Source organism: Aythya fuligula, chromosome 19 (assembly GCF_009819795.1).
Source record: "Aythya fuligula isolate bAytFul2 chromosome 19, bAytFul2.pri, whole genome shotgun sequence".
Taxonomy (NCBI): Eukaryota; Metazoa; Chordata; class Aves; order Anseriformes; family Anatidae; genus Aythya; species Aythya fuligula.
In genome coordinates this window covers 4,498,614-4,514,887 of record NC_045577.1, presented here as the reverse complement: position 1 = coordinate 4,514,887, position 16,274 = coordinate 4,498,614, and the positions used below count along the sequence as shown (strand labels likewise).

Below are 16,274 nucleotides of genomic sequence, written 5' to 3'. Positions count from 1 at the left end.
AAACCACACACCCTCGCGGAGCAGATTGTTGAGCAGCAGCTGAGAGCCCGGCTGCAGGTGGCACCCAGCAAGGTCCTGAGCACCCTCCTGCACCCACCCACCCCGAGCGAGTGGTCCAAGGGGCCGCGTGTCCCCTGGGAGCCCGCTGTGGCACCCACACCATGTTGAACACAAACCTCAGCGCCATCCTGAGCTGGCCTCTGTCCCTTCCCTCACCACAAGAACCAAGCCGGGCAGGATTTTTAGGATTATTTATTAACTGCGAAACGCCAGCAGTGCCCTGACTGCACAGGACGCAGTCGCAGCACTGCGGCCCAAATCATTTAGCCTCAAAAACGTTAACAAACGTGTCCTCAGGAGGCTCTCAGGCGCTGCCCATGCTGAGGACGTGCCGTGGTGCTGCTGTGAGCCACCCCAAGGCAGACACTTAGCTCGCTTCTCTCACCCGTAAAGCTTAATTTGGTTGCTGTCCAAATATAGTTTGAGAATACGGCCGAAATCACAGGTCCGGCCCTTGGGTGCTACAACCAGACCCATTGCAAGAATATATTTTTTTTTTTTTCAGGGGGGGAAGCAACATTAAAAAACGCCACTACTCATGGAAGGGACAACTGTTTCCGACAAACAACACGTAGAAAATACTGGGAGGGAGACTCTGAACGTATCTGCTAGTTCCCAGTGCAAAGGCACCAAGCCCTCCACGTTCACCAGATGGATATCAACATCTGGCACGTGTTGGAAGACATCCATATCAACTCCACCAGCCGGAACTGCAAGTAGCCGAAAACAAAGCCGGAGAGGACGTCGGTGATGTGGTGCCGTCCGATCATGACGCGGGAGAAGCCCACGCAGAGGGCCCAAATGACCAGCAGGATGCGGAGGGGGATGGCCAGCACCAGGTGGTTGAGGAAGAATTTGGAGAGCATGGCTGCCCGGCTGGCGTGCCCGGCCGGGAACGCGTAGGTGTCCATGGTCAGGTAGTCCAACACGCCGGGGCTCACGTCGTACGGGCCCTTGCGCTTGGCCAACTTCTGCAGGCCCGCCACAATCACGATGTCCAGCAGGAGGGCTGCGAAACGAGAGGCGAGGAGGAGAGGTCAGAGGCAGGAGAAAAGGCAGGGGTGGTTTTCAAGGCAGAGCGGGCGAGGGTTGTGGTAGTTCTGGCCCGGTGCATGCCACAGGCAGCCCCTGTCACCCTCAGATCAGCACCCGGGTGTTAGCTGCCCCCACCCCGGCTCACCCGTGAGCAGGCGAGCGCCGTTATCACCACCACACAGAGGAGGAACCCCGACCACAGAGGCCAGCGACCTGCCTGGGGAAGAAAAAAGGGATCGGCGAAGCTAAAATGGAAACTGCCGGCCCTCCTCCTGAAGCACCGGGCTGCGTGTCCCTGTTCCGTGCCACCAGGACGTATCCGTGCCCACCGTGCGGTCACCCCACGCCACCACAAAGTCACCCGCAAGCAGCACACCTCCCCCTGCCCAGAGCCGGGTGGCACCAAGCTGCTGGATTTCACTAAGAAAAGAGCATCAGGAGATGGAGAGCCAAGGGAAAAGTCATGCAATTAAGAAAAAGGGCTCCTGAGTTAGAAACAGCACCTGGGGGTGCAGATGTGGAGCCAGGAGGGATCCCCCCTGCCTGCCCTTTTGCATGCCAGAAGGGCAGGCCAGGGAACAAACCCCCCAGCCCAGCAAGCACAGGCTGGTGGCAGCAGGGACAAGGTCCCCACAGCTCCAGGACTCAGCACCACATCGCCTTTTGTCCTTAACTGCTCCGGAGCGAAACCCGTCAGCACTTTATCCTCCTCCTCTTCATCCCACCCCCCTTCTCCCGGCCAACAGCCCTGTCAATTTATTTCCTCGCATTGATTTTTCGTTTCTCCTAAATCCCCTCCTCTGCTTTTCCCCGGCCCTCCTCATTAGGCAGAGTGCTGATTTCAGCTCCTGACGGCAATGCCAAGGAGACTCACACCGCCACGGGCACCTCCTGCTCTGCCTGGGGGAAAGCAGGGAGGCAGCACCCACTCCCCTCGGAGCACCCCGTCGGGTCCCAGACACTGGGTGCACCCACTACAGACCTTCCCCCACCAAATCTGCCCACAGCTCAGGGCACAAACACTTCAGATACACACATTGGCCATTGCCCGTCCTTATTTTGCACTTCCAAGATGTTTTTTTCTGGTCAGAGGTGGTGTCAGGGCAGCTCGAGGGAGGCAGGTGTGTGTGCACGGGGGTGGTGAGAGCACGGATAACAAACCAAAGGGCTGCTTTTGTGCCCCTTTCATTCAGAGGATGAATCAAATGGACCTTCAGTGCTGCTAGGTTAGATTTTCATCAAACGGTGCCCAGAAAACAGGAAGCCTCATTCGCTCCTGTTTCATGATCTGAAGGCACGGCGGCATTAAAACCGGGGGTTAATTTGCCGTTAAAAGAAAAAACAGAACCAAAACCAAGATTGCTCCACCGGGTGCTTTTTCTGTCGCTTCCCCCTGCACTTTCTGTTCCCTGCAGGCTGCACACCCCGGGGGAAGCAGCCTCAGCAGCACCCCCTGCCCCAGCCCCAGGCGAGGGGGGGTCCCATCGCCCTGCCTGGGGGGCACAACCATCGCCCGTCCTTCCCCAGCAGGCACCTACGCTGCCATCTCTCAGCCCCCCCAGCCCAGCTCCTGTCCCCTTGCAGTTCCTTGACCTACATACCTGCTCGGACTCGGGCTCCGCTGACTTTTTCCCTGCTGCTGTTTCAGCTCAGCGCAAATAAAATCCTCCTCCAGGCAGGGGGGGTTTTATCAGCAGCACCCGTGGGCAGTGCAGCTGCAAGGGGGGGCTCTGTGCTCCCTGAGGTGCCCGCTGGCCACCCAAAGCCAACCACAGCCCTGGCTGTTTGCTTCACCCATGGTCCACCCTTCCCCTGTCCCTAAAATAGGGACGTGCACGTTGTCCAGGCCGGGAGGACGAAAGGTTGGAGGAAAAAGAGCCTCAGGAGGGACCCTGGAAGGAGCCTGGTGCTGATTTAGTGGCCTGCCCTTGCTGGAGATGGCCGGGGCTGTCGGGCAGCAAAGAGGGCTGAGATGAGATGAGAGGAGCAGGGAGCTGTAGTGATAAGCTTTTCACACCATGCTCTTCCCACACACGTGGGTAGAATTGGATTGAAAGCACAGCAAAGCCACCAAAGGAAGGATTTGCTCTCGCCCATTGCTCCTTTCACGTTTGTCTCTAAAGCTCCAGAGTTTCCCCTCTGCCCTGGCTATTAAGGGATGCACAGAAAAACCATCCAGTCACCCCAAGCTCTATTAGCATCCCAAACTTCCTTAAAGCACAAACCCAAAGAGCGAGGCCTGCCTGACTGCGACAATTTTAGCATCAGAGATCACCTTGGTATTGTAAACAGCCAACATCTGGCATCAGACGCACAGTAAATGAGCTGAGAGCGAGCCCCCTGGGCAGACATTTTATATCTATTAATAAGAGAAGGAAAACAATTATCTGCCTTGCTCCTACCACCAGACGTTAGGAGCCCATTAGGAGCGGAGAGCAGAAGAGGCAAACCCTGTGCAGGCAAGGCACAAGGACAAACTCCAAGTTTTGGCCTTAGCAAAACTCCAGCCCTCTCCTTGAAGTGGAGACGAAGCAGCTGGATGTCCCTGTCCCTGATATGTCCCCTGTGATCGTGGCAGGGGCGAGGGGCAGCACTCACTGCCCATGGGCATTGCCTGCCCGGGCTGGAGCCAGGCAGCATCTCCCAGGGCCAGGCAGACTCCAGCCGAGCTGTTAATACAAACGCATTACCAAAAACCCAGCTGAAAAACAGCCTGGGTGCAGTGCTGGGGGAGAGAAAAACAGGAGAAAGCCAAAAAAAAGCTTTTGGCCTCATCTGTTCCTGCAGCACGGACCCGCAGGACTTCGTGCACATGGGACCGCTGGAGGAGCCAGGCCAGCTCGCAGCCCAGCCACGAGGAGCTGGGCTCACGGGAGAAGAAAAGGGGAATTTTGGTGACATGAGAGAGACAAAGAGTGAGCACATCCCGAGCTCGGCAGCCCCCAGGTGCAGCAGCAGACGGACTTGTCCCCTGCCCATATGAAAGCAGGGACAAGGCAGGCAGCAGCTCGGTGCCTGGATGCAGCAGAAGCCTGCCGCCTGTTTTGTCCCCAGTCCCACTGTGCCAGAGGCCACACGGCCCCGTGGAGCACACACGTGCTCCCAGCCACGCTGGCTTTGAAGGTGCTTTGCTTCCCAGATTAGCCAACTTCAGACAAATGTCACCCTTCCTACGAAACGGTTTCTTTTGCTCCACAAGTGGAATTAGTTTTATTTCCCCAAATTTAGTTCTGAACTTTAACTGTTCAGTTTTTACTTACATGCCTCATCCTACTGCTTCTGAAACGATCTTCCCAAATCTCCTGCAGGCTCCCCGACCTGGAAAATGAACTGTTTGCAGCCTTGACTGGTTGATGCTAACGAAAGGTGCAGGTTTCAGAGCACCCACACCCGCTCTCCAGTGGAGCTGCTGGCAGCTGGACGAGCCTCACTCCTCTGGAAGTGAACTCCTCTCCTTCATTTACTTCCCCAAACACGGTACCATTAGGTGCAAGAACTGACAGAAAGTCACAGATGGCACGACACGGTTACGAAGCAGTGAATCAGGCACTGCAGCGTTTTAGGGGAGGTTATTTTTTGGCTGAACAAGCAGCAGAGAGTTCTGGGCTCAGGGCGCGCTGGGGTAAGTGGCCACGGGGAGGTGAAGGAATGGCAGAAATCAGCATTGTGCAGTTAATTAAAACCCCCCCAATGACTGAGAACAGACTTGCTATGCCCTAGAAGATCAGAAACAGCCCCGAGTGTATGCACAGGCTGCATGGAGCTCTGCCGTTTTGGAAATCCCCCATGGGTGCTGGGCAGTTTGCATCTCAGCACCCATCACCGAGCATGCCTGCCCTACTGGGGCTCTATGTGGCCTGGGGACAAGGGGGTGGCTGAAGTGACAAGGGCTCATGCTGATGAAGGAAATGAGCTGAGCAGCTCCCGACAAGGTGCCATGAGCACCCAGCTGCCTCCCAGAAGGGCTGCAGGAGCCAGCGATGTCCCCGCGCTCGGTGCCAGCGGTGCAGGAGACGCCTCCCTGCAGCAGCGTCCCGGGGATGAGCACGCACGGAGCTCAGTCTCAGCGCTGCTTAGGCTCGTGCTTACACCCCGCTGCCTTCAATAAAGCAAAATGGCAAATTAATTAATTAATTAATTAATTAATTAAAATCAGGGGTTGATTCTCTGGTGCTCACAGGGCCTCCAACCCACATCTCACAGTGCTTTAAAGACGCGGCGCAGCGAGGTCGTCCAGCAGCCCTGCGTGCACAGGGATGGTGGAGGCTGCGACCAGAACTGCAGTTTAGGCGAAATCACGGAGCTTTCTGCCAACGGGAGGAAGAAGAGAAAGGTGAAATGATTCCCCCCTCGCCATCGCTGTCCTCCACCGAGCCTGGCCTGGACCCAGGTACCCGACCAGTCTCCCTGCCCCTGCTGCTCCAGCTGCTCATCCCGCTGCTTTCTGCACCTCCACCCGGCCTCTGCTCCTGCCGAGGTGTCGGGGCCGAGCCCCCCTCACCCTTTTCTAGGGATGCCCCTCGGGGCAGAGCCCTGCTCGGCTGCCCTGGCAGGGCTGGCAGTGCAGCAGGCAGGCAGTTCTCGTCCCTTCGCAGCGCTGCGGCGGGGGCACGGGGAAGCTGCTGGGGAGTGACAGACACGAGCATGACTCATTTCCCTTGTTTATTCCCCCTCTTCCCATTCAGCAACCCTCGCACTTCTTTTCTCTTGCAATCTGCATTCAGACCGGGGAACGCTTTGCCTGCTGGCTCCGCACAGAAGCTCGGCTTTGAGCTCCCTGCAGCGCCCCAAAGGCTGCAGGTGGGGACGTGGGGCTCACGCCGTGCTCAGCACCAAACAGGCAGGATAAGACCTCGGCGCTGAGCAGCACCAAGGGGCTGGCAGAGACCCTGTGCTGGTCCCTGGAAATATCCCCCGTGCCCTCTCCTGCCTCTGTGAAACGGGCCCTGGGCTGTCACTGACTGTCCTCTGCGCGAAGGGACACTGCAGGCACTGCCTGCCCTGCAGAGGAATGTACTTGCTATAAAGCAGGCAGGCACGGAAGGGAAAAGTCACGCTGCCCGAGCTCAGCAGGGATACGGGAGGATGGCACCAAATAACCAGGGACTTCCACTACAGCCTGACGTGATGAAGAGGAATATTTAATGTCGGGCTGGGCCTGATGCTGGATGCAGGGAGTGGGCATCGGCGATGCTCCCTCTGGCACCCACCACGGGTCGGTCACGCTGGGTTACTCACTGCCTGCATCCTCCTGCCCTCTGGGCAGATGTGCTGCAGCCCTGCTGAGATGCCAGCGGGCACTGGCAGGGCAGCAGGGCTGGGGCTGAGCCTCCTGCACGTGTCCAGCTTCACGGGAGGGGATGAGCAGAAGGCTGGGAGCGGTCCCAAAAGCAGGGGACACGCTCCCAGGCTGCTTGCTCCTTCCCTGCTGAAACGCTTTCTGCCTCGTCTAGCTCAGAAAATCCCCAGCCTCACAGTGGGAAAATGAAAGGGAAAAAACAGACACATCTGGCCCCAAACCATCTCTGGGGCTCTCAGCTTAGCAAGCTCCGCTGCGCACAGACTGATCCATCTGCCAGCACAGCTCCCCGTCCTCTCTGCTGGGGCTGGGCTGCCGAGCCCCGAGGCTCATCGGGATGAGCTCGTCCGTGCTGCCTGGGCATTTAATCTACTCAGTGACCTTTAACAGCCCCGGGCTGTACAACGATCTGAATTTTCACTGCACAGACTCCAAAGGAAAGCATCCCCATACACGAAGTACCTGCGTGCTGCCAGAGGAGGGACAGGGGGTCTCGGGGGACCTGGTGAGGACATTTCGTCTCTCTCTTTCCTCCCTGACCTACCATTCCTGCCAGCCTGCTCCTGCTTGCAGGCTGCATGGGCGGATTGCGGAGCCCCGTCCCTATATGTATTTATAAATACAAATACATTTATAAATACATACATTCTGCTCACGACAAAGTCCCAGTGCTGCAGGGGACTGTGCCTCAGCGTATTATGGCTTGGTTCCCAACCAGCCTAGCGCTAGGTCTGCATCCAGGGAGAAGGCTGGAGAGAGCAAGGACCGACTCCTGGCCGAGCTCCAGGCCTGGAGAGGTGACCCTGGCCTCCCTTCCTTTCTTCCCCATGTAGCAAGTGACCCATCCTGCAGCTGCTCCCCACAATGTGCCCGTGGCTCTGTTTCCCCGGGTGGAGATAAATGCTCGGTGGCAGCAGCAGCGAGCTGCCCAGATGTCAGAACAGGGTGCAGAGCCAGCAGGGGATGGGTGAGGACCACTGCCCATGTCACAGCTGGACACGGGGACACAGCCACCACCAGGCTTGGCTCTGCCCCTTTCCAGCATGCCAAGAGAAGGTTTCAGAACCTATTTCACAAAGCCATGACCAAAGCTGAACCAGGTATCTCACACCATACACAAACACATCTACGAGCAAGCGTTAACCAACCAGATATCCTCCTACAAAGGCACACAGCTGGACCACAGCTGAAAATGCAAAGGATCACGGTGATGGGTGGCAGTTTGGCTCTGAACACAACAGGGGGACTTCACCGAAAGCACCGCTTTGGGTAGATCACCATATTCCATCCCCGTCACTCTAAGAAGGTGCCTGGATCTGGAAAGACCATCAGCCTAACGAGATCAGTCTGTTCAGCTTAATGAATAGGAGGTGAAGAGGTGACTTGAGCACCATCCAAAACATTGAAAGGCAGAAGGGATGCTGGATAAAAGAGCCACTCGGCTGAAGAGACAAAGGTATGCAGAGGCAGGGGAGGGAAGGGAACAGTCAAACTAAGAGCGAGGCGCCGGGGAGAACACCTACCACTGCAGTAATACAGAAATGGTTCTGACAAGTTCACCGCCACTTGAAATTTTACATCTGATTGAGTGTTTGGGTTTTTTCCCTTAGCAAATTGAACGGGAATAAATTAAGGGATGTGCTACCGCCTGTATTTAGCCGTGGGTTAGATCGATGATCCAAATGTTCTTTGCTGGCTTTGCAGTCAATGAATCACTAAATTTGGATCCACATCCTCACCAGATGGATCAGAACCAGAAACCAAGGTACTGCTTTCCCTCAGGGCTTAACGCTTTTTCTGTCTGGTTCTAGAGCAGCTCTGGTAGTTTTAGTGGGAGCTTTATATCTGTTTTCCCACTGTAAGCTCGATTGCAAAGTTCAAATGATTTTCTAAGCACATCAGTTCTCACAAAATCCCTGCAGAGGGAAGTTTGGATGGTCCTAAAAGTCCCAACACCGGCAAACAACTAAAATGAACTTAAACTGGGGGGTTTCCTGAGTCACGATTTTCTCGATGTGGCAGAGGGGGAGCAGACTTTCTTCCCGACTCTTTCACAGCCAGGACTGGCAACACTGAGCCAGTCTTCCTGAAAGCACATTCTGGCAGAGGGATTTTGACAGTGGGCACAGATATCTGATTTCTTCCATCTTTTCAGTAACAGGCTGTGACCGTGCCTCTCTGGCTGTTTGGCATTTGCTGGAAAAAGATTACGATGAGAAGGAGAATCAATAAATTCCATCACAGATGACAACTGTGGAGGGAAAACATTGCTGGGGGTTGCTAATCAACATCAGCAGCTGGGAGGGATGGAGCGCCCCAGGGAGGGAGGTCAGAACCCCTCACCCTAAATGCTCCCACGCGTCTTGGCAAAGATCCTACCAAGAGCTCCTCCGGCGCAAGTGCCCCCCCTCCATCTGCAGTGGTGCTCCTGCCAGGTTCCCGGTCCCATTTCAGCAGTCTCCTGTCTCCTCGCCTTGAAAGCCTGATTGCAAATCCTAAACAAGTGCTCTATGATGGGCTGGCTCCCTGCCCAGAGACTGCATCAGAAATTCTGCTTGATGTATCAAACCCTGAGCAAGCCGCGGGGAGGGAGGAGAGCCAGGGGAGGTAAAGAAGGGGTGCCGTAGACAACCCCAACTTCTCTGCTCCCCTCCTTCCAGGACACCAGGGAAGCACCGGGGATGCTCCCTTCCCTTTGACCTGTCCCCAGCCAGAAGGGCTTCACACCACAGACTGCTGGGTCTCAACCCAGGGAAAAAAAAAACAGTGAGAGGGACCCGAGATGCCAGATGCAGCATCACACCCTTCCTATCAGCTCAAGGGACCACATCTCATGGTTGGTCTGGGTCTGCCAACCCCACACTCCCCTGCTGGACTCCTCCGTCCATCAGCAATGCAGGCGTTACGGCAGTAGCTGCTCTGCTACTAGGAGCTCCTGACTGCAATCTTAAATATCAAGCCAAGGCCACGCTCTCAGCAGAGATCCTGCTCTGCAGGGTGACACGAGTCCTGCCGAGGATGCTGACGAGAGAGGCTCCGGGCACCTTGGTCAGTGCCAGGCAGTGTGGTCTGCAGGGGGGACAAAGAATTAGAGAATATCCCGAGTTGGAAAGGACTCACAAGGATTATCGAGTCCAACTCCTGGCACCACACAGTTCAACCCAAAAATTCAAAGGAAACTCTTTAGAGGGCTGTGAGACCTACAGAGCTGTCAGGTCAGGCCGTGAGATAGCCATTCACACAATTTAACCCATTTCTCTTTTGGCAGGCAGCAACAAGGGAAGGGAGCAAGGAACCAAGACTGTGGAGTCCCCAACCTGTCCTGGGCAGCACTTTTGAACCAAGGAGACCTGAAAATGCAGGACTGAGCTCTCCCAGCCATCACTCGACACTCAAAGTTTCAATGCAACCTGGATCTGGCTTTGTGTTTGGCCTCCTCAATGGCAGTGGAAGAGCGAGAAGACCTTTACTGGTTTTAAGCCAAAAGAGGCATTAGCTCATCATAAAGACCTCAAATATTTTGGAGTCAAAGAGGTCGGTTTTCAGGCTCCAGAACTGTCAAAGGCTCTCAGGTCAAGAGACCTCTGGAAACTGTGCCGGCTGATGCTGGCCACCTCCTATTTCATGCTCATGCCCTTTTAAACAGGGCTTCTTTTCCCAGTGAGGGTTTGACCCAGAGCACCGGGCAGCCCCTGGGAGAACTGCTGACACCGGCGGGCCCTGCATCATGCCGATGCTATTCCGGCTCCCTCCCCGCCACGGCCTCCCCTTGTTAGATGTCACAGCACTGGGACAGGCTCCTTCAAAGGCAGAGGGGAGAAAAGGTGGCCACAACTGTGCTTTTCAAGCCAGTTCAGTGCAATCGTTGCCCTCTCTGAAGGAAGAACTGAAAAAAAAAAAAAAAAAAGCTGGGGCCGTGCTGCAGAACGTATCGTATCGCAGGCAGCCCCTGAGAACAGGACGTCCCTTTCCTGAGGTGCCTACTGCAGGCTCCCTAAAAAGCAAAGGCCTAAATCTAACGTCAATTCCTCGTGCTGACCAAAAGTGGGAGCTCTGCGGGCTGGTTTTTGGGGGAGGGTGAAATGCTGGGGTGACCTCAGCCAGATGAGCTAGAAATTAGTCATAAAAAAAAAAGTGATAACCAGGCCACAGGCCAAAGGCAAAAGAGAGGGAAGAGCAAGTGCCTCAGGTGGACACGGGCAGGGTGGGTTGGGGCCTGGATGTGGGGAAAGTCGCACCCAGAGCTCAGCATGGTCGTGGTGGGATGTGGGGCCATGGGGCCGGGTCAGGCCCTGCACAGCTCCCCCAGCACGCCCCAGTCCGCAGGGGCAAGGAGACCAACCATCCCACAAAAAAAAAAAAAAAAAAGGGGGGCTGGCAGGAGAGATCTGATCCCTGGTAACAGCCTCTGGGTCAAGCTAGCGTGTGGAAACGGGGCCAGCAGCAAGAAAGGTCCTCCTGGGACAAGGGATGTGAGATGAAGCGGCAGCAGGGAAGGAGATGGGACTACTCTGAGCGGCTGCGGAGATGTGGGGCCAGGGTCTGCACAAGGAGGTGCAGAGGGGATGGAAATGCTTTTCTCTTTAGGATATCTTCTGTCTCTGATCCATGTGTTAAGCTTAAAATCTTTATGTTTTCCCCAACCTGACCAACTAGCGAGGCAGACGACCATAAATCAAGGGCACTGCTGCTGGTATCCACCTGCACATCACAGACACTTTCTTGGCCCGACTCGGACCAACCCTGCCTCATCGGGGCCGTGGATCTGCCCCTGCCCTGCAGGGATGGCTGGCTACCGGGATCCATTCCACCCCCTTAGAAAAACTTTTTGCAGCATCCATCTCCCACCATCCCAAAGCTGCCAAGGTGGCTGATAAGTGCCGCATTCGCCCAAAAGGTCACTGCCTGCTGCCTGACCCCGCCGGCGGTGGGAGCAGTCAGAGGAGGAGTCCCGATGCCGCTGTCCCTTGTGACTAGGGCTGGGCTTTCCCGGCGGGGAAGGAAGGAGCTTTGCCACTCACCTAGCAGCAGGTTCATGAGGACCTCCTGGCCCGCCAGCGTGCTGCTCTTCACCAGGCAGATGAGCGTGCCCGCGATCCAGGGGATCCCGTGCCCCGTTATCCCCAGGAGGTTGATCATGGAGCGGGCGCCTCCCCAGGACGAAGCTCTGTTGGCGCACACTCCCAGCCGCTTGGACATGCAGATGTCGATGGCCAGCAGGGAGTTGAAGGCGATTCCCTTGAAGGAGGGGTTGAGCTGCATGCAGTCCTCTTCGGGCAGCTGCTGCGACTGCCTCCGCTCCTTGGGGCTGCTGTTCTGGGCGCCGGCTGCTCCCGCCTGGCCGCTCTGCTTCCTCCCCTGGCTCCTGCTCTCCTGGGTCCCTTTCAGGGGCTGGTTCAGGGAGAGGAACTCAGCCCTGTTCAGGACATTGTTCCTGTCTCGCGCCCTGGACCGCGGCTGGGATGCTGGCATTGCAGTCTCTCGCGAACGGAACCTGCTTTGCAAACACCGGGACGGAGAGAAATCCCTCTTCTCCCTGCGGAAAGCTTCCCCCACTCCCACCCTCACGAGCTGGGGATTTGGGAAGCTACAAAGGTTCCCCTCTGTTGCAGTTGCCCCCAGCACAGACTGCAGCTGTTAAATATAGAGTAAGGAATGCACATGGCTGTTTACTTCATGGGCCTAGCAAGCTTGGAAGGAAAGTTAATGCCAGGCTTGGCAGCCACTCCAGTGCCAGGGAAAAAGGTTAAACAGCCAATAGATTGGAAGAAGAGGAGGGAAATGCTTTGTGCCAAAGGTTGGTTGCTTCTGGTCTGGTCTATTTAAATCTTCCAATTGCTTATTCCCCTGGGCTGCAAGGGAAACTGGGAAATGTAGTTTTTTTTTGGCACAGTAATTCATATTTTAGTGTCAGCGCATCAGCGCTGGAAGAGATCACGGTGCTGTAGTGGCTGCCAGGGTGGGCAATGCAGCCTGGCTCCCAGCCTCTGTGCTGGGCATCACTTGGGGGCTTCCCTGCAAGGGGCCCGACCCGGCTATCTCCTAGTTTTGTCCGTCCTGCTATGTCTCACCTCTGCTAGGGCACCCTAAGTAATATTCCTTTCTCCCTGGCACGAACACCTCGCGAGCATCACCAGCCCCATCCTCTCCCCCCGCTCAGCACGCATCCCCGCAGCTCCTCCACCGCCACCCGTGCCTGCAGCCCGAGGAGAAGCAGCACCTGCCTCTTGATTAAAAGAGACGCGGCGCCGCTAATGAATTCCCATCCCCCTGCCCCCGGCGCTGAGCGTGCCCTAAATACCGCACACGTTTCTGCCGTGTCATCCAGCATCGCAGCTCCGGCGCTGAAAGCAGGTGACAGGCGCTGCCGCGTCCCCGAGCTGTGGCTGCGACCAGCAGCGGCCCCGTCGGAGCTGGCACCAGGGCTTGGAGAGGAGAAAGGGTCCCCACGGCACAGGCTGGGTGCTGTGGGATTGTGCCAGGCCCTGGGAAGTCCTGCAGGGGAGAGAGGAAGAGATGAATATCGCACCAAGCAGCGGCACAGGCACGGCTCTTGGTTCCAGTGATATTTACCTACGTAAAATTATAAAGGTCAATATTAGAAGAAGTAACACCGGGAAACATCCACATATCTTTGAAAGCCTTATCTGAAACCTACAGGAGAGCTTAAGTGCTAAATGGAGGGTGGTCCTGGCTTTCTAAGATAATAAAAACTTTGCACTTCCTTTGCACTTATTATCCTTAGTTCCCAAAATACTTTAGCTGAGCTAGTTCTCTGCCCATGCCCGTCTGACAGACACAGGCCCAAAGAGGCTGCTGCAATTTTTTGGCCAAGTAAATCAGTGCTGGAAGTGCTGAGGAGCCTTTGCTCACCCTTGTGTTTTGCTTATGAACCAAAGGAAAATAATACACAGCAACTGATTTCTGAACCACATCCTCCGGGAACTTACCCCGAGCCTGTGATGATGACCGTAGCCGTGGGAAGAGCTCTTCCCCTCCTTACCCAGCCCAGCACCACCAGCTCCTTTCAGCTCAGGCAGCAAATTATTGCTTGGGGCCAAGCCAGCGCAGCAGCACACGTTGGTGCTACCCCAGCACCTACCAGCTCTTGCTTGCTCACCGCCTGCACAGCTGCATTCTTCTGCTATCAGGCAGGTCAGTGCCCCGTCCCTGTGTCCCTGTCCCCTGCTCCAGGGCTCTGAGGCACGTGGAAGATCTCAGCCCGCTTGACAGCGGCCAGTGTGATATTGGGACTATCGGGACTCGTGGCAGTACTACGCCATAGCTGTCACCTCCCTGCTGCTCGGCCTCGCCGCTTCTGCAGATCACAGCAGCACGGGGCGCCTTGCAAGCAAGCAGCTGCAAGCGGAGGGTTAACGTGGTGGCGGCCAGGAGCCTGCAGAAATAGAAAGGCTCCTCGCCTCTCGTCCCCTCACCATGCCAGGGATGCTGAGCTATTACTGAGCACGTTCCCTGGGAGCTGTCACAGGGAAAAAATACCTTGAAAGCACCGGGAGCTCGTTTTGTCCGGTGCCTGTCTGTTCCTCTGACCCCTGAAGCAGGCACAGGGCGCTGCTCTGCCTTGCACACACCAGGGGCCAGCCCCTGGCCACCAGCAGGGAAGGAGATGAGGAGGAAGCACAGCCTGGGGTGAATGCACTGCTAAATGCCCCTGTTGAGAGGACACAACTAAATGCCCCTGTTGAGAGGAACAGGAGAGGAAACAACTCAAGAGTCCCATTTGTGGTGGTTATTTTCCCTTGCCATGGCTGAGATGAGGAAGGGAAGACCCTTTGGGCAAACCTGTGGGGTTTATATAGCACCAGGTGGGCTACGCTGCTTGGGGAGCAGCAGCAGGAGTGGGCCCAGCAGAAGGAGATGCAACTCCCAGCATCGCCAGATGCTCCTAATTGTTACTTATCACAGCTTGGCCTCAAAAGCCAATCTCCAGCAATTTCATCAGCGAGCACCAGGCTCACAGGCACAGGAGCTGCTCTGCGCACAGCTTAGTGCAGCCGCTCTTGGGCGAAGTGCACTAATTCCTTAATCACACAACAGTGTGATGGAGATGGGCATGGCCAAAAAAACAAGGAAAGCTCCAGCCGAAGATGAAAAGCTGATTTAATTAGGCTGAGATAATGCAATTTCCTAGTTGACCAGAACACCAGGGATTGCCAAAGTTGAAGCAAGACCTGGCTGCAGCGGCGGTGAAGCTGGAGTCTCAGAACATGCAGCTTCACCCAACGCATAATGCTCTGGGAAACTGTGACGAGCTTGTTTGAAAAGTGTGAAAGAGTCTTGGAGATGTCAAAGTATTTCAGCACCTTCTGGAGGTTGCTGAAGAAACTGGATTTTTTCATTTGGAGATGCTCATTTCAGTCTTTTCCTGTACTTTGTGTTGTTTGTTTGCAACTTGAGTGCATTTTTAGTTTCTTTTTCTGTTGTGGGGCTAGGAACAAGGACGGTGCCCTTCTCAGAGATCCCACGAATGTTAACACAGATAAATATTTAGCCAATGCTTTGAGAAACGCACAGAAGGAAACCATAATGTTACCTTATGGTTCGTCCACCCCCTGCCTCTCAATTTGCTCAGGGGGCTCTGTGAATGCCATGGCAGTGCCTCAGCCTGGAAAGGGCAGGAGCCAGCAGGGCAGGAGGTGAGGACCCTGCAGCCCGTGCCCTGCGTGGGCAAGGCTGAGCACTGGGGGCAGGACCTCCCCAGGACCTCAGAGCCTACAGGAGCAGCCTCCCCTCGTCCTGGGGCATTCTCCTGTCAGGATCACCCAGTAGCTCCAGTCCTTCCTACCTGCTGCAGGGCAGACAACAAGCGCATGGACGCTGGAAAATGCCACGCACTGTGTAAGCTCATCCTGCTTGCTGTGAGCGTGGGGCAGGAGGAAATAAAGGACATTTTGCTCTGTGCAAAGCCATCCTTCCTCCTCGTTCCCCCAGGTTTCCCACTCAGAAAAGAGTCAAGGTGTACGCACGTGGAGCTGTGAGGATGCTCAGCACCCTGCAGCTATCGCTGAGCGCCCCAGCACCCACACCTCACCCAGTGCTGAGCTCTCTGCAAGCCACGGCCTCAGCTGGGTGAGGTCAGCAGGCAAGGCCAGACGCAGGGCTCCTCAAAACATCCGTGCCAGGGGTTTACAACTTCCCCACAGGCCACTGCCGCCTCGGACACCTCTCAGCACCCGCTCCTCAGTCCCTTTGCTGCTGCCAAGAGCATTTCTTTGCATTTCTAGTTGCTGGAATCGCAGCTCAGCCAGCCCAGGGCTGCAGGTTTTGCATGTAGAGAGGCTGTGCCTGCACTGTATCTGTCAGCCAAGCTCCAGCTGGGGGAGAAAAACCTTCATCTGCAGAATGAAGAGAAAATACATGGCATTTAAGCAAGAGGGAAGGAGAGGAAAAAAGAGGGAAGGAGGGAAAGAGATGAAAGAAGAAGAGAGAAAGGAGGAGAGCAGGAGAGAAAGAAGGGGAGAAAGAAAGGGAGAAGGGGAGCAGGGGGGAGCCCGTATCTCCAAAAAAAACTACATTACCCACAAGCCGCGGCCGCGTGGGAGGAAATGCTGCTCTGCAAAGGAGGGCTAGCTCCAACAGCTGCAGTTTAAAAGAGAAACCCAGGGGGAGGGATGGGAGGGAGGGAGCGGCGGAGGGCGGCCGGCAGGGGCAGGGGGGCCCGGCCGCTGTCCTGCTGCTCGCCGGGGCGGCGGCGGCGCTGCGGGGCGCGGATGCCCGGGGTGGGGGGCAACGGCGGGGCCAGCGGGGACCGGGCGGGGGCCAGGGGGCGACTTGCGGCAAAGTTTGACCCGGCCGCGATGCCTCCGGTGCTGCCGGTGCAGGGGGAGCATCCCCCGCCCCGCTCCCCCCTGCTCCGCCG

At 56.2% G+C, this 16,274-nt stretch overlaps 1 protein-coding gene across 1 annotated transcript; it reads right to left on the bottom strand.

The window, feature by feature from the left end:
* Window positions 1–236: 236 nt before the first annotated feature.
* On the bottom strand, window positions 237–12,067 carry PLPP7 (phospholipid phosphatase 7 (inactive)). The gene is made up of 2 exons (XM_032200322.1): window positions 11,416–12,067; window positions 237–1,069 (listed from the first exon to the last, which is right to left on the bottom strand). Exons 1-2 carry the CDS (start codon window positions 11,864–11,866, stop codon window positions 705–707), a joined length of 816 nt encoding a protein of 271 aa, XP_032056213.1. The 5' UTR covers window positions 11,867–12,067; the 3' UTR covers window positions 237–704.
* Window positions 12,068–16,274: the final 4,207 nt, after the last annotated feature.